This window comes from Trichechus manatus, unplaced genomic scaffold (assembly GCF_000243295.1).
Source record: "Trichechus manatus latirostris isolate Lorelei unplaced genomic scaffold, TriManLat1.0 scaffold00114, whole genome shotgun sequence".
In the NCBI taxonomy this organism is placed as follows: domain Eukaryota; kingdom Metazoa; phylum Chordata; class Mammalia; order Sirenia; family Trichechidae; genus Trichechus; species Trichechus manatus.
The window spans coordinates 132,890-151,769 of record NW_004444050.1 but is presented as its reverse complement, the minus strand read 5'-3'; the positions used below and the strand labels follow the sequence as shown (position 1 = coordinate 151,769).

General features: G+C 38.0%; 1 protein-coding gene across 2 annotated transcripts in view; it reads left to right on the top strand.

Annotated features, from left to right (window-relative positions):
* The window catches only part of AMPH (amphiphysin), a 291,962-nt gene that overhangs the window by 190,770 nt on the left and 82,312 nt on the right, over positions 1-18,880 (top strand). For both annotated transcript variants that reach the window (XM_004383950.1, XM_004383949.1), the window contains exons 5-7: positions 3,378-3,473; positions 14,670-14,777; positions 17,085-17,170. In XM_004383950.1, coding sequence (XP_004384007.1) covers positions 3,378-3,473; positions 14,670-14,777; positions 17,085-17,170 — 290 coding nt within the window. The remainder of the gene's footprint in view (positions 1-3,377; positions 3,474-14,669; positions 14,778-17,084; positions 17,171-18,880) is intronic.

The window sequence follows — 18,880 nt, the reverse complement described above, 5'->3', positions numbered from 1 at the left end:
AGGCTTTGCTCATCTACTCTCCTTCCCTGAATGCGGGGAGAGGACCTCTAAAGAACATCATCAATTTCACTTTAACACTGGTCGGCATGACCTGAGGATAGGTGCAAAGTAAGCCTGCTGAAGAGAAATCAAATTTCAGGAAGGCTTTAACCTTAGGCATATCTTAACACCTGAAATCAAACATCTAGCCAAGGGCCTTCTGGCTGGTGAGGGGTGAGAAAGCGGGTATTGCTGCTTTGTGGAAGCAGAATGCGCAGAGACCAAGAGTGGCTTCATGTGACGTTGGACAAGTTCTTTCCTCTTCTTGGGCTTTAGATTCCTCATCAACGAAATGTGACTAATAACTGTCCCCACTAGTAACACATTTAAAGCCTTCGTATCGATCTATATAGTCAGTGCTCAGTGCGTGTCGTTGCTAATGTGAAAACGTACTAGCCAGGGATTCTCTCACATCCAAGTTCTTTGTTAAAACAAAGAGGACTTGTTTGTCATGTCCTCCACTTCAGGTGAGTCCATTGCAGCTCATTTAGGTGCAGGACGCCTAAACTAGATGCAGGAGCCAAAGCTCAGGGGAACATCTGACATATGATGAGAGGAGGGTCTGCACAGGCTTTAGAAGGACGGTAACAGTGTAGTCCCAGGCTGCTCCATGAAACTTCTGACTCCCTGACACATTGATCTTCCTAATCTTGTTATGACTGATTTAAAAACCGTGATTTATTTTTGAGGGGAGCTTGGTTGGCCCTATTACGTCTTTCAAATACTTTCAGGATATGAATTTGGCAAAACCAGCCTCTGCAGATCATTTCGAATGCAGTTATTAAGTAATCGCATCTTCTCGCATTTCTTCAATATAAAAACCCTGTCTCTATGTCATGCTGTTAAATGCTTAACTCATTTTGTTAACTTCTGATTAATAGTGGCTAATTAAAAATTCTTCATAAAAAGAGGAACTTTTAAGGGAATGATTAAACTCTGTGAATGTGTTTTCAGAACCCACTATTACATTCTGTGTGTGATAAATGCCATTGTTGAAGTTTATTCCTTAAATAAATAGCTGTTCTCTTACCTTGGTCCTGGCAGCTGGCAGGAGTTTTGGAGTCCTCAGATGCTGGGCCAAATATGGGCTCTTTTGATGATGAAGGAACTGAACACTCCACGCCTAAAGGATCTGCTCACATCAGAAGATTAGCCTTTTAGTCGAGAAGGGAGAGTTTTGACATGTCATGGGGTTTTCATCCAATGTCATAAAACAATATGTGTACTAAGTGTTTAATGAGAAGCTAGTTTGTTCTGTAAACCTTCATCTAAAGTACAATTAAAAAAAAAAGATTAGCCTTTTAAATAGAGGATTTGCATTTTTTGTTTGCATATTGAATTGGGATCTGTAGCAATTAGGATTTGTTTTTGAAATGTGAAAGAAAAAACAAAAGCAAATAACCCCACCCCACCCCCTACCCCCCTAAAAAAAAAAATTTTAAATAAGATAGAAACTTGTCTTTCGAAAGAATTCGGAGGTCAGGAGCCCAGGTATGGCGTGGTGGACCCACAAGTATCAAGGACCCATCTTTGCTATCTTTAGCCTGCCTTCTCCAGGTTCAAGATGATTCTCTGAGCTCCTGCCATCAACCCTTAATTTTGCCTTCCAGATAGCAAGAAGGAAGATGTGGGAAGATGGGCCCACTCCCTCCTTTTAAGGATGCTTCACATACATCTCATTGACTGGAACCTTGTCACATGGCTACGCTTAGCTGCAAAGGAAGCTGGGAAATATAGTCTTTATTCTAGGTGGCCATGCATCCAGCTGAAATTGGAGGTTCTATTGTTAATGAGAAGGAAAGGGTAGATACCGGCAGTCCCCTGGTTACGAACGTCCAACTTACGTACAACTCGTAGTTAGGAGCAAACCCTGTAAATATTAAAAATTCGAGGTACATGTAATAGTTCATAATAACAAACAGGTTCTACTTTTCAACATGCATTAAAACATTATTACTGTATTATTATGTTAAGGATTTTTTAGAGTATATGGAAGTGTTTCTTTAATGTTTTTTATGCATAGAAGGTACACTATATACTATATACTAGGACAAACAAGAAGACAAACATATAGCTAACTGACATTAGATACAAACCGTACCTAACCGTTTGACTTAGGAATGGAACTTGTTTGTAATCCAAGTATTGCCTATACTGGGAAAGCAAGAAGCAGTGTCTTCCTCGAGACCCCAAACTTCATAGTAGGAGAAATGTGGAGATGACATTCTTAAGTATCTGCTATGTGTCTGGGATTCTGCAAAGCACTTAATGTTATCAACTCATTTAATTAGGAAAACTGTAACTCAGGGAGGTTGAGTTCCCCAGAGTTCCACACTGGGATATGAACTCTGCTCTGGTAAGGCAGCCTGGTATGAATAGATCGTGGGCTTGGAACCCATGGGGACAGATCTTGTTTGGAACCTTAGATCTGTCATTTATCAATTACATGACCTTGGGCAAGCTATGTAAATCCCTGGGCTACAGGATCCTCTTTTCTGAAGTGCCTGTAATAGGACTAAGCTATAATATAAGGAGTTCCTTGTGGTACAAACGTTTAACGTGCTTGGCTGCTAACTGAACGGTTGGCGGCTCAAGTCTACCCAGAGGTGCCTTGGAAGAAATGCCTGGTGATCTACTTCTGAAAGATAAGCCACTGAAAACACTATGGAGCACAGTTCTACTCTGACACACATAGTGTTGTCATGAGTCAGAATGGACTTGACGGCAACAGATTTGTTTTTTTGGTTTTGGTGGTGAGGATTAAATGAGGTGAAAACAAATATGCATATGTATCGTCTGTAAAATGTTTAACCCAGTGTCTTGACATAGTGATAGTAATAGTAATAATACAAATAATTAATATTTATTGTGTGTTTATCACAATTGATCCTCCATAAATGATGGTAGAACGCTTCCCAATTTGACTACATTTTCTGCTCCCTCTTTGAAGACTTCAGCGAAGGTTCGTTGTTGGTTTCTGTCTAGGTTGGTTTCTCATTTCATGGATTGCTTCCAAAGCACAGTCTCTTAGTCCAAAGTTTGTCTGTAGGGATCTGGGTATCTTTTGACACTTCTGTATTCTTTAGTAATTCAGAATCAGAAATACATTTTTTTTTTTTTTTAATGAGCTGATCTCTCAGATGGTCTATATTGTAAATTAGAACTGGTAGCCAAATTGCTTTGAAATTTTATTATATTACTAAATAACCCATAGTCTTTCTAATGTAGAATATCAGGGAAAGCATTTCTTGTCTAATTTTATAGTTTCAGATTTTTTTAGAAGTTTGGTGAAAGGTATCCAATTAAAATAATTCAGCAGTTATCTCTTTTTCTTTCAGAAATGTGATGTACTGTGGGAAGACTTCCATCAAAAACTAGTGGATGGGTCCTTGCTGACACTGGATACCTATCTGGGCCAGTTTCCTGACATAAAGGTATTTTACTTTGTGTCTCTAAAGGGAACAATTAAATGGTTCCATGTAGTTATTGAAACATAGGCAAGAAATAAGAGGAATTAAAAGTCTTCAAACTGACTTCAAAGACAGTTGGTAGCTTTTCATTTAAGCATGGGATTTTTATTCTGTTCCTATCAACTTGAAATGTAGTTATAGAAATCACATTTTCTCCTCTAGTGCAGTGCTTCAGCTTTTATTTCTCTACAGAAGTCTTTTAAGCCTATAGATATAAAATCATAAATCAGAGGTCCCATAGAAAACTCCAGTCTTCTTTTTATTAGATAGCATTTGACAAGGATTTCCATTAGAATATACAATAGTCACACGGAAAGGAGAAACTTCATCACAAACCTAAGAGCAAATCCGCTCTTTCCTTGAAAACTGATTATTTTGCATGTGTTCATAGTACATCTGGCTGTTTTTTCTCCCTTTGAATTTTTCAGGTTCAAATTGAACTATTAAAGATACGTGTATTTCAAATACATTTGCATCTGAATCTAAAAATATCTAAAACATTTAACTTATTTGACACTTGGATACATTGCAAAGGTAAGCAATGTGAAATAAGTGAAGGGTTGAATACAGGAAATTTGGAATTGACTCTGGAGGTAAAGAAAGTTTTTAAACCAAAACTCTGGATTATATATAGCAAATGGGGTAACATTAACTGATCTGCCCCAGTTGTTTTCCTTCCTCAAGTTGGACTGGCTGGTAAGAGAGCCCTGTGCTATCCTTCCTATAGGGTGAAGAGGCCATGAACCAACATCAACAGGCTTGTGCAGTAGGTACTTATTAGGTGTCTTCTGCTGTGTAATTCCATTTTTACCTGGCCCTCCTTGTAGCCTTTGCCAAACACTCACCAGGAAACTACCCACAGTGATGTACACTGGCCTTGACCGTGAAACATAGTGAAGCTCCTTGGCCAAAACAACACTCATATCAATGACTTTAGTTTCCCTTGGTCCTACACAGGATACTTAATGCTTGTTGGCCAATGTAAAAAGTGTGGCTGTGGACGCAAGGGCCACTGGACAAGATCTTGAGTGGAATGGACTAGGCACATTAGCCCTGTTGGCAAAATGTCATGGGGAACAAATCCGAGTGATGGATTCTCAATGATGGTATCATAATAGCATGGTGCTGTGGTGAGCTGTTGGGTAACTACATCCTAATTAAAAGGAATAAATCAGGTTTTTTGTTTGTTTCCCAACCTACAGGAAAAGTGTTTTGATCTTCAGAGTATTTTGACAGACATTCAAATTTTTTTCTTGGAAGTTGTAGCACTTGAGGAGAAAATAATCTCAGAATCACTATCACGCTTTAAACCAAAAACCAAAAACAACAAACCAGTAACTGTTGAGTCAGTTCCAACTCAGGGCAACCCCACATGTTACAGAGTAGAACTGCACTCGATAGAATTTCCAAGGCTGTACCTTTTAGAAGCAGGTTGCCAGGACTTTCTTCCCATATCACACTTTAGAGGATTGTTTATTGCACAGTAATTTAATCTCCTTAAATGATCAATTGGAAATAAATCAAAAGAAGGAAAGAAGAAACAATGTCCTCCTACCTGAAAATTCTAAAGCAGCTTGCCTAATTTGGATCACTTGTCTAAATCATTAATGTGATATATATTCAGAATAGGATTTAGCTAAGCAAACAACAGCTGTGATTGCCTACAGGGGAAGACATTTCAAATGTTGTTTAGTTGCAGGAATGAAAACAGTCTCATCAACAAAATGTGAAGGATGTAGTTGTTATGGTGCTGCCCGGAGATAGTCATTTAGAAATTATCTATGCCCTTTCAGAGCATAGGACTGTGGAACATAAACACACACAGAAGGATCTATGTTGAAATAGAGTTAGTAAAATAAAACCATGTTAGTGTATTACTTACTCTAGTCAGTTTGTTCTGTGTCAGGAAGATGAAGATCTCAGTAGGATTTCTACTTAGGCTTTTCTTTTCTGAGTGTCTGTATTAGTTTACTAGGGCCGCTGGAACAAAATACCATAAACTGGTGGTGCAGTAGTTAAGTGTTTGGTGCTAACCAAAAGGTCAGCAGTTCAAATCTGCCAGCTGCTCTTTGGAAACCCTGTGGGGCAGTTCTACTCTGTCCTATAGGGTCGCTATGGGTCAGAATTGATTCGATGCAATGGGTTTGGTTTTTGGGTGGCTTATAAGAGAGGAAATTTATTGTCTCATAGTTCTGTAGGCTAGTTGTCTGAATTTAGGGAACTGGCAGGGCCATGTTCTCTAGAAGGCTCTAGGGGAAGAACTTAATTGTCTCTCTCAGCTTCCGGTAGCCCCAGACATTTCCTTGGCTTGTAGGTACGTCTTCACACAGCTGTCTTCCCTCTGTCTGTGTCTGTCTCTGTATCTCTCTCCTCTTTTATAAGGACACCAGTCATATAGAAGTAGGACCCACCCTACTCCACTATTACCTCAGGTTAAGTTAACAGATAACATCATCAAAAACCCTATTTCCAAACAAGATCTTGTTTACAGGTATCAGACATTTGGAATTCAACATAAATTTTTGGGGGGAGGGACATAATTCAGTCCGTAACAGGCTCCATAGTTGAGATCATGCACAAAGATAATTACCAGTTACTGAGCCATCTTTACATTAGAGATTTAGGAATAATATCATCTAGGTCTTTTTCTGGCTGCTCGGAAGATAAATACATGTCAAGGTTTTACCTGCGTTACGGAGACAGTGAATCTTTTTGCCTCTCTCAATCAACATTTAGGAAACCAAAATAGACTCAGAAGCTATCAACCAAGTGTCATGGATTGAATTGTGTCCCCCCAAAACATGTGTCAACTTGGTTAGGCCATGATTTCCAGTATTGTGTGGTTGTCCTCCATTCTGTGATTGTAATTTTATGTTAGAGGATTAGGGTGGGATTGTAACACCCTTACTAAGGTCGTATCCCTGATCCAGTGTAAGGGGAGTTTCCCTGGCCTGCACCACCTTTATTTTACAAGAGATAAAAGGAAAGGGAAGCCACCAAGAAAGCAGTGCATCCTTTGGGCCCGGGGTACCTGCGCGGAGAAGCTCCTAGTCTGGGGGAGGATTGATGAGAAGGCCGACAGAAGGAGAAAGCCTTCCCCTGGAGCTGATACCCTGAATTTGGACTTTTAACCTACTTTACTGTGAGGAAATAAATTTATTTTTGTTAAAGCCATCCACTTGTGGTATTTCTGTTATAGATGCACTAGATGACTAAGACACCATGATGGTCAGAAAATTGTCAGTGTCAGAAGACAGACAATTGAAGAAACTAGTGGTGTTTAAATTACAAAGGAGACAGTTTGGCATTGGAAAGTAGGAAGGATAGCTGCCATTACTATTTGAAGGACTTTTCTTCTGTGTAAATGGACTTAAGTTATTTTGTATGCCCTTACTCAATGGGTAGACATTAGAAATAGGTAGAGACTCCATTGCTTCATGAAGTTAGTGTTGAGTGATTACATAATGAATGGGTTCTTGGTGGAAAAGAGGATTATGATTAAAAATACTGAGTGGAGAATTTTCAAAGCATGGAACATGATTGACTTCCTTGACTCCCATTAACATCACAGGCCATGTGTGGTTGAAACCTCAGGCAAATTTCCAAATATTTACCCCAGCCCATCAGTGAGGGCTATGAAGTACTATTCATGAGGGGATGGTGTTTAACTTTTCCAGCTGTGATTGGCAGGGCACCCTGTGTTGTGGTTTTTATTATGCAACACTGACATCTAAAATCAAAGTTATAATAAGAGCTAGCTTGTCACCAGCCCAGGTAGGCTTACAGCTGTGAGCAGTTATTGTAAAATGTAGTTTAGATTCTATCTTGGCACCTTGCATGAGCAGCTAGGCATATCTTCACTGCAATGTGCCAAAATGAATTCTAAAGTGGAGTTATTACTTAATTTTTAGTAAGGAAATAGAATAAATTATTACTATTTTTTACTGTCGAAGGTCAGTGCACATTGAGAAATCACAATAAATTTTAATTAAATTTGCTATTTAATTTATTTAATTAAATTTACTTCTGGATGATTAAATACAAATTGTATCACCTTCTGTAAAAAAAGTTAAAGTGTATTAACTCTACTTTACTTAGGAGGTTTGATTCTTTTTCTAAGTTTCCCAAGTATCCGATAGGTAAGGAAATAAGATTGATTTCTTTTTCTAACACAAAAATCTATTCACCAAAGTGAGTGATGGTCTTCAAAATGGTCTCTTCTACCATGGTAAGCTGTACTCTAATTGACTTGTCAGTTACACAGGAAAATGAGTAACATTATTTACTTCACTTCTTGTTTTTGAACAACAACAACAACCAAGAAAGATTATCCAGTGTACTCTTCCACCCTATTTCCAAACCTGGCAGTAATTGTATTTTAACTTTTTTCAAAAATCAAATCCATCTTCAAAGAATCAAGATTTGCAACTTGGAAGATATTGAAGGAGTACTTTTCCCCCAACCCCCAGGACAGAAGGCAAGTCCACAAATAATAGTTTTATGAGTTTACATTAAATATACGGTCACCCAAGGCCACTGCTTCTAAGGACAATGCTCCTTTGAATGTAACACTTTAGATGTCTGTCAAAAATAACTAGCTTTTACATTTTTTGGCTATGCAACCCTACCCTTAAATAGTGCGATTTTTCCATCACCATAAACAAAAACTCAGTGCTCCTTAGCAATAACCCCCCTTTTCACCTCCCTCCTGCCTTTGATAACCACTAATAAATTTCACTGAGCATAATGTCTTCAAGCTCCATCCATATTGTAGCATGTATCAAAACTTCATTTCTTTTACTGACTGAGTAGTATTCCATTGTATGTATGTATCACATTTTGTTTATCCATTCATCCATTAATGGGCATTTAGGTTGTTTCCATCTTTTGGCTATTGTTAATAGTGCTGCAGTGAACATCGGTATACAAGTATCTGTTTGAGTCTCTCCTTTCAGTTCTTTTGGGTACATACGTAGGAGTGGAATTGTTGGGTCATATGGTAGCTCTACTTTTAGTTTTTGAAGAACCTGGAGCAACAGAGGAAGAAGGAGAGTCAGGAATAGGAGAACAAAATGTAATGTGTGGCTAATTGCCTCCATGAACAGCTGCCTCCTTTGCCACGAGACCAGAACTAGATGGTGCCTGGCTACCATTATGGAACATTTTGATCAAAGATTCTTCTAAAGAATTCTAAAGAAGAATCTTCGATCAAAAGGGTGAAAATACAGAACATAATTTCGAATTCTCATGGAATCCAGATTTTCTGGAGCCATGGAGGCTGGATTAACTCCTGAAACTATTGCCCTGAGATAATCTTTAAACATTAAACCAAAAATATCCCCTGAAGTCTTCTTAAAACCAAACAATAGTTTAGTTTAACTAGTAAAGAATGTCTGCCTTGAGCATTGTGCTCTTTTAAGATCTATCTGTATGGGATTGAATTGACAACAGCATCTTGACAGATTAGATAAGAAACTTAGGGAACAGTGAGTTTATGTTAATGAGGGAGGAACAACTTGGAAAAGGATGATGAGAATGGTTGCCCAACTCAAAGAATGTAATCAATGTCACTGAATTATACATGTAGAAACTGTTGAATTGGTGTATGTTCTGCCGTGTATGTTCTCAACAATAACAAAAATAAAATAAATTATAAAAAATAATAATTAGCTTTGTTACCATATAGGCATAGTGTGTCCCCCATACTTTGTCGAAGGACTTCCTTCTACCCATCCTGCACTAATTCATCTGATACCTTAAGTGAATGCAGGTGTGTCATTCATGTTTCCATCTCTAATACCATTTGGAAGAGGTAGACGCAGAGGGTACAGTGAAGGCTATTGGATGCAGCTAAATGAGAGTACCTGCTCCAACCACAGCCCACCTCTTACCAACCCTGAAGAGGTGTAGAGGACTGTCATAGAGTGATGGAGAGGAGTTGAATAACAGAGTCTGTCAGAGAAGCAGTGGGAGCTATTAAAAGGGGCACTAACCAAGAGTCAGGGGCAGAGCTGGAACTGGGTGAGGCAAATGAGCTGCCTAGGTGTACAAGATAAGGAAGCACTTAGCAAAGGTGCTGATCCTACAATTATCTGACCCTGACAGTGAGTGCCCCCTTAAGGCACCTCACTTAACTCACTCTAGTCCTGGCACTGGTCAGGAGGCCTGAGTTCTAATTCTGCTTTTGCCACAGACTTGCTGAGTAATTTTGGACAAGTCAGAGGTCAATCTCATGCAACTTCAAATTCCCCACCTAGAAAACGGGAATAATACCTGCAACACCCATACTGTATGTTGGTATGAAGATCCATGGGATGTGACTATGTTTTGTGAACCATAAACATTTATATTATTATTGTTGTTGTTTTCCTTCCTGCCTTATCAAATTTAAGGGTTTTCAAATACTTTCCTCCTACAATAGTTCTCAGTATTAGATTATCTGGTCAGAACCACATTAAAGGGGAGCTTCTAAAAAATATTGAAGGTGAGGTTGGACCTCAGAATAATTAAATCAGAATCTTTTAGGCTGGGGCCCAGGAATCCATATACTTTTTCTACACTATTGGCTTATTGTTATGCTTCTTTATTTAATTTTTTTAGAGTTTTCCATAATACAACTCTAACTTACCATGGTGTAACTTCAAATAATAATATACTATTTTATATAGAGAGTACAAACCTTGTAAAAATATACTTTCAGATCCTCACTTTCTTTGTGCTATTGTTGTCATAAATTTCACTTTTGCATATGTCATAAACCCTTCCCCCACTGCAAGCCAAAGCACCAAATAACAAGCAATTGCTGTTTACTGCTGGGAGAAGGACAAGAACATGGAGAGATATTTCGTCTGCAACACAAGCAAGTAACGACAGCTGAAAGCTGAGGGGTAAGCAGGGACGCTATAACCTTCTTGCACTGTAGGTCCCACCCTATTTGGAGTCAAAGAAGAAACAAGAACCATGCCAGATATTACTCCTAAATCTCCAATGGAATGTGGAAATTATTGAACAATATCATTAATATCACATATAAGTAAAATTTTGCTGCAGATCCTTCAAGAGCATTTGCAGCAGTACATCGACAGGGAACTGCCAGAAATTCAGAAGAGGGCGTGGAATGAGGGATGTCATTGCTGATGTCAGATGGATCTTGGCTGAAAGCAGAGAATAGCAGAAAAATGTTTATTCGTGTTTTATTGACTACGCAAAGGCATTCAACCTGTGGACCATAACAAATTACGGATGACATTGCAAAGAATGGGAATTCCAGGAGGCTTAATTGTGCTCATGAGGAAACCGTACTTAGACCAGGAGGCAGTCGTTCAAACAGAACAGAAGGGTGCTGGGTGGTTTAAAGTCAGGAAAGGTGTGCGTCAGGGTTGTATCCTTTCACCATACTTATTCAATCTGTGTGCTGAGCAAATAATTCGAGAAGCTGGACTACATGAAGAACACGGCATCATGATTGGAGGAAAACTCACTAACAACCTGCGATATGCAGATGACACAACCTTGCTTGCTGAAAACAAAGAGGACTTGAAGCACTTACTGATGAAGATCAGCCTTCAGCCTTCAGTATGGATTAACACCTTAACATAAAGAAAACAAAAATCCTCACAACTGGACCAATAAGCAACATCATGATTAACGGAGAAAATATTGAAGTTGTCAAGGATTTCATTTTACTTAGATCCATGATCAACCCCCATGGAAGCAGCAGTCAAGAAATCAAACAACACATTGCTTTAGGCAAATCTGCTGTGAAGATCTCTTTAAAGTGTTAAAAGCAAAGATATCACTTTAAGGGCCAAAGCGCACCTAACTCAAGCCATGGTGTTTTCAATTGCCTCATATGCATGTGAAAGGTGGACAATGAAAAAGGAAGACCAAAGAAGAATTGATGCCTTTTAATTATGGTGTTGATGAACGTTGAATATATCAAGGACTACCAGAAGAACAAATCTGTCTCGGGAGAAGAACAGCAAGAATGCCCCTTAGAAGCGAGGATGTCAAGACTACATCTCACATACTTTGGATATGTTATCTGGAGGGACCAGTCCTTGGAGAAAGACATCATGCGTGGTAAAGTACAGGGTCAGCGAAAAAGAGGAGGACCCTCAGTGCGGTGGATCAACACAGTGGTTGCAACAATGAGCTCAAGCATAACAATGATTGTGAGGATGGCTCAGAAATGGGCAGTGTTGCATTCTGTTGTAGATAGGGTCACTATGAGGCAGAATTGTCTCAATGGCACTAACAACATAAACCCCACAATACATTTTTTCTGTTTTTTACTTTAGATGATCAATTATCTTTTAAAACAATTTAAAATGAGAAAGCAAAATCTGTTATATTTACCTTTATTTTTACCATTTCTGGTACTATATTTTTGGTGTAACTCCATCTAGTATTATAATTCTTATGCTTGGCAATGAATTCTCTTAGCTTTATTTGCCCGGGTTGTTGGTGGGGGGGGCTTTATTTCACCTTCAAATTTGGAAGATATTTTCACGTGTATAGAATTCTGAGTTGACAGTTTTATTTTTTTATGTTTCAGTACTTCAAAGATGTCACTCCATTGTGTTCTGGCTTGCTTCGCTTCTGAAGATTATTAGTCTGCTGTAATTCTTAACTTTGTTCTTCTGTATGTTTATTTTTATTCTTGATTTTAAGCAGCTTGACTGTGGTGTGTCTAGGTGTGTGTGTTTTAAGAATAAGAAAACATTATTTTTATTTATTGCTTCTCCAGTGTTTTTTTTTTTTTTTTTTTTTTAAATAATATTTTATTGTGTTTTTGGTGAAGGTTTATCCAGCAGTTTAGGTTCCGGTTCAACAGTTTCTACACAAGTTGTTCGGTGACATTGGTTAGATTCTTCACAATGCGTGAACATTCTCATTATTTCTGTTCTAGTTGTTCCATATCCATTAATCTAGTTCCCTGCCCCCTTACATTCTCATCTTTGTTTTAAAGTAATTGTTCACTATTTGGTCTCATGTAGATATTTAATATATTTGTCAGTTATTTTAAAAATCTTTGTTTGATATTTCTAACGTCTGAGTCTGTTTCTGTTGATTTCCTTATCTTTTTTCATGGGTTGTTGCTTTTTTGTTTTTTGTATGCTTTGTAATTTTTGATCAAATACTGGACATCATATATAGAAAAGTGAAGACTGAGTTAAATATTTACACCTGCCTTTTTGTCAAGACTAATTAATCTGAGTCAGTCTAATCAGAACTTGAGCTGAGTTTGCGTTTTGTTTTTTATATAGTTATTTCAGTGCGCGACAGACTTGAAGTTCCTCCAGAGGTGGGCTGCTAATGCCTTGCACTTTAACATCTATGATGTTTGCAGACGCTTGGGCTGAGGTCTGGTTCTTGTTTCTTCTTTGACTCCAAGTAGGGTGGGACCTGGAGTGTAAGAAGGTTTTAGTGTTCATGCTCACCCCTCACCTTTCAGCTGTCCTTACATGCTTGTTTTGCAGAGGAAATGGCTCTCCATTTTTTGTTCTTCTCCCAGCAGTAAACAACTATTGCTTGTTATTTGGTGCTCAGCTTGTAGTGTGGGAAGGAGGATTCTCTGTTATCCTTTTCCAGCTTTGTCTTAGGTGATGTCTGCCTTGTATCTGGGGTTGGTCTTGAGCTGGAGTTTCTTGCCCTTTCCCAAATGGTAGAAGACCTCTGCTGAATACAGAAGTAGGATCTTGGTGGCAAGAAAGTTTTCTGCCCCTCCCCCAGGAGTAGGGTTTTTTTTTTCCTCCCAGCCTTCTGCTTATAACAGTGATCTCTGCCTAGATCCTAGGACCCAGAGTGATTCCTGGCTCTCCCCTAGAGCCAAATAGGTTTGCTTCTACTCCTTTTCTAGAAGCAATGGGTATTTATGTGTATCCTGTGGGTAGGAGGGTTTGCTACCACCTCCTCAAGTAGCTTCAAGATTTTTGCTTTGTAAGAGAAAAGCATCCAGACAAATAGGCACGGCTGTGTGCATGCCTCCCCTAGCAGCCATAGATAACCTCATTCACACCTGAACTTCTCTGTCTGGTTTTCTGCCCTGCATCCAAACTTTCTCATAGTATACAATGGAAGCCTATAGGAAAGAGCTTTCCCACAAGTGCAATCTCCCTTTGTGTTTTGGACACCCAGCTATTCCAAACGGACCCATTAGCCCACACTGGGCCTTTAACAATTTGTTAAAACTTAGCTGACCTCTTCTTACTTATTTATATGGTGGCCACAGCTTTTTCTTACGCTCTGCCAAACACAAAATGGTTTGTATGTCACATCTCTTCTTGAAGGGACTTGTCCTTCTTTGGAATTTAGATTGCTTTATTGCCTTAGAACCTCAAGTCTCAGTTGCACTCAAGAAAAATTATGATTTTGTAGACTATCCAGATTTTTTCTGGTTGTTATTGTGGGAGTGAAAATCTTTGCTGCTTTCTATATTATAAGTGGAAATGGAAGCAGAAGTCCCTAGTCGTTAGTATATTTCAAAAGCGCCTTTAAAAAACAAAACAAACAAAAAAACGTACTGTCATCAAGTCAGTTCTGACTCGTGGTGACCTTATAGGACAGAGTAGAACTGCCCCCTAGGGTTTCCAGGTAGCAGCTGGTGGATTTGAACTGCAGACCTTTTGGTTAGCAGCCTCAGCTCTTAACCACTATGCCACCAGAACTCCAATGAACAGAGGGTTGAGAAATACTGGTACAAAAGGAATTTCTTAGGAAGTAAATATGTTTTATAGAAATGTTGTTAGTGTAAGTTAGTGTTATGAGTATTATAAACCAAATCCTAATATAGCCTTTCACTATCTTCAAAATGGAACATTTAAAGGTTTACAGTGGAGATAAATAAAAAGTATAGGTTTACTTCCTTACCCCAAAAGATTTTCGAATGTTTCTGATCTTTTTCCACAAACTTGATTTTCAACTCCCCATAATTGGCCTAATTTTTATCAGAAGGGAAGATATTAACCTAATCGTTTCCACACGAAGGGTCGAAGGCTGTAGTCTGACTTCTAGGTGTCAATTGTCTACTGAAATTCCAGTCTGCCTCTATCCTCATTCAAAGTCTGCAGCTACTCCATGCAAGGAAAACATGTTGGTAATCAAAAAGCACCTCTATGACCATGTGTCTTTCTTGTGCATGTATTGCTCTGTTGGCAGAATCGCATTGCAAAGCGGAGCAGGAAGCTCGTGGATTATGACAGTGCCCGCCACCATCTAGAAGCTCTGCAGAGCTCCAAAAGGAAGGATGAGAGTCGGATCTCTAAGGTAAGGATTGATGTAAGTCTATCCTACTGTTGATATCCTCTCTGTGTTTTATGACCCATTGCAACTTTGCTTTTTAAAATTAAATATCCTCTTTTTAAAGGAAATTAGAATCAGGACAGAATTTAAGCTGATACATGGTGTTCTTTGGACTACTTTTCATAAGCTTTTTAATTAATGATAAAGTTTTTCTTGTTGTTACAGAGTTCGTATGTTGTTGTTAGGTGCCATTGAGTCAGTTCTGACTCATAGTGACCCCATGCACTACAGAACGAAACATTGCCCGGTCCTGCTCCATGCTCACAATCGTTGTTATGCTTGAGCCCATTGTTGCAGCCACTGTGTCAGTCCATCTCGTTGAGGGCCTCCTCTTCTTCGCTAACCCTGTACTTTACCAAGCTTCTCCAGGGACTGATCCCTCCTGACAACGTGTCCAAAGTATGTAAGATGTAGTCTCGCCATCCTTGTTTCTAAGGAGCGTTCTGGTTGTACTTCTTCCAAGACAACAGAGTTCGTATGGGTGACACCAACTCATACATTTTGGTCATAAAATATTTTGGCCCCCAACAGTGTGCAGGATCAAAAAAGTGGTAAGTGTTCCTGCACTTTGTGTGGTTGTGGTTGATGCTAAATGCTAAAACGCAAATGCAGATGAAATACTGAGTTTGAAGACCTCAGGCATACTTGTGATTCTCTGAGGTTATGGTCATGTGCTAAAAATAAACAAACCCATTGCTGTGGAGCCGATTTGATTCCGACTCATAGTGACCCTATGGGACGGAGTAGAACTGCCACATAGGGTTTCCAGGGAGCAGCTAGAGGATTTGAACTGCCGACCTTTGGTTAGCAGCTGAAGACTTAACCACTGTGCCAGGCATGTGCTAGATTTGCATAATATTTATTTTCTTTTGGAAAACCATCTCAGTAGCTTTTACCATGTGTATCAACAACTTAGAGGTGCCAACTAACTGAATTTACCTACTAACTATTCCCTCTGCTTTCAGTATTTTGCTCTTCTATATGCTTATACTATGAGTAGGAACCAAATCGACGGCATCTGGTTTGGTTTTTGGTTTTTATATGCCTATACGCAGAAGCTTATATGGTCTTTCTACATCACGTATCTAGACACATTTCTCCACTGTTTAAATATTTTAATGGCTTCTATTGTCTTTTAAAAAAAAAAGATCTAAATTTGTTAGCACAGTATATGAGACCTTTACAATTTGTTTATATCTCACCTGTTCACCTTTAATCAGCTTTCAGGTCTTCTTCCCCTTCCTATCAACTACCCATACACATTCTCCAAGCTCTAGCTTCTGTGACCTACACATATAACAACAGCTACCATTCACAAAGAGCCTCATAGATGTCAAGCACCATGTTTAACACTTCATCTGCATTAAACCCAAAAACCAAACCCATTACTGTTGAGTTGATTCCAACTCATACGAGCCCTATAGTACTGAGTAGAACTGACCCATAAGGTTTCCAAGACTGTAATCTTTATGGAAACAGACTACCACATCTTTCTCCTGGGGAGAGGTTTGTGGGTTTGAACTGCCGACCTTTGGGTTAGCAGCCTAGCACTTAATCACTGTGCCACCAGTTCTCCTTTCGTCTGCATTACCTTTCCTTAATCTTCACAAAAGCCTGCGAGGTAGTCATTAATATCTCCATTTTATGCATGAGGTATCCGATGTACAGAAAGGTAAAGCAATCTGACAAGGTCACACAGCTAGTAAACTAGATTCCAACCCAAAGCACTCCACCTTTAAGTGTTTAATACCTTTGCCACCTCCTTTTTTACTAAATACTTGCTGATTCTTCAATATTCAGTTAAAATATCACCTCTTCTGAGGAACCATCTCTGTTCTCTGCACAACTTCCCCAATAGCATGCTGCATACAGATAATAAAATCCCTTTCTTGTAGCAGTAATATTATGTATTGTCTAGTAATGTAATTATTTAGACTTCCCCACTATTTCATTAGGGGAACATTCATACCTAGTATCCAGGGAGTTAGCACGTTTTTGTACAATGAATGAATCAGCCACCAACTATAAGAGTAACGATTGCAATCAATCAAGTCTCCCTATTTTAGTGAGTCTGAATATTTTATTTTTTTTAATTGAAAAAATAGTGTGGATTTTAACCAGACAACTTTTCTCCTTACCAAAATGTTTCCGGGCTGTCATAAAGCTATATCTATTTTATGTTAAAGAACATTGTTGTACATAGAATTTGCTATGTTTTCATGTGATTTTTTTTTTTTTTTAGTGGAAACAAATATTTTATGTCATTTCTAGGCAGAAGAGGAATTTCAGAAAGCACAGAAAGTGTTTGAAGAGTTTAACGTCGACTTACAAGAAGAGTTACCATCATTATGGTCAAGGTAAAGTCATTTCCATATGGATTGTGTATGTCCCTTTTAGAAGTTCAAGGACAGTGAATATCCCTTACCTTGGCTTTATTGCCTATGATGCTTCAGTGCTATCCAATATAACTGTTCTATATCTATACTTTCTAATATGGCTCTCTAATAGCCACACGTGGCTATTGAGCACTTGAAATGTGACTAGTCTGATTGAGGAACTGAATTTTTAGTTTAATTTTAATTTATTCATTTTTGATATAATCTTTATTGTTTCCTTTTTCTGCTTCCTTTAGGTTTAGTTTGGTCTTTCTTTCCTCCAGTGTCTTAAAGTTAGTCTATTGATTTTGAAATTGTTCTTCTTTTTTAACGTATGCATTTATAGCTATAAATTTCCCTGTAAGCACCACTTTAGCTGCATCCCATGTGTATACATTTTCATTCATCTCAGAGTATTTTCTTACTTCCTTTGTGATTTCCTCTTTGACTTATTGAGTGTTTTGCTTCGATGTCACATATATGTGACAATGGTATAAAAATTTTTATATACTTATATGAAAAATTTCCCAAATTTGTTTATATTATTATTTTCTAGTTTCGATGCATTGTGTTCTGAGAGCGTACTTGGTATGATTTCAGTCTTTTAAAATTCATTGAGGTTTGTTTTATGGCCCAACATATGGCCTATCTTGGAAAATATTTCACGTGACTTCAGAAGAATGTGTATTCTGCTGTTGTTGGGTAGAGTGCTATATAGATATCAGTTAGATCTAGTTGGTTTGTAGTGTTGTTTAAGTCTTATTTCTGGTCTTCTGGCTAGTTGTTCTATACATTAGAGAAAGTGAAGTATTGAACTCACCAACTATTATTGTTGAATTGTCTGTTTCTCCCTTGAAGTCTGTCAATTTTTGCTTCATGTGTTTTGGGGCTCTGTGGTTAGGTGCATATATGTTTATAATCACTATAACTTTTTGACGGATTAATTATTTTACCAATTTTTCTCTTAAAGTCTATTTTATCTGATATTATTATAGCCACTTCAGCTGTCTTTTGGTTACTATTTGCATGGTGTATCTTTTCCATCCTTTTACTTTCAACCAATTTGTGTCTTTGAATCTTAACATGTGTCTTTTACAGACTGCGTATAGTTGAATCATGAGTTTTTATTTTTTTATTCATTCTTCTAATCTCTGCCCTTTAACTGGAGTTTTTAGTCCATTTACTTGTAATGTAATTATTGATAAGGTAGAGTTTATGCCTGTCATTTTGCTAATTGCTTTCTGCATTTCTTATGTCTTTTTTTGTTCCTGTGTCCCTCCATTACTGTTTTCTTTGTGTTAAATAGATATCTTCTAATATACTATTCTAGTTCCTTTACTGTATCTTTTACTATATATTTTGAAATTTTCTGGTGGTTGTCCTGGGTATTAATATTAACAGTTTAACCTAAAAATAACCTAATTCAGATTAATACTAATTTAATTTCAGTAGCATTCAAAAACTTTACTTCAATATAGCTCCATTTTCTCCCTGCTCCTTTGTACTATTATTATGATACAAATCACGTCTTTCTATATTTTAGGTCCACACAGTTTTAGAATTATTGTTTTATGTAGTTGTCTCTCATCATATAGGAGAAAAAAGAGTTATAAACAAAAATTCATTTATGTTATCTTTGGTCTGTGGCATTTTAGTTGAGTCTGGTAAGGAACAAAGGGGTCAGTTATATAA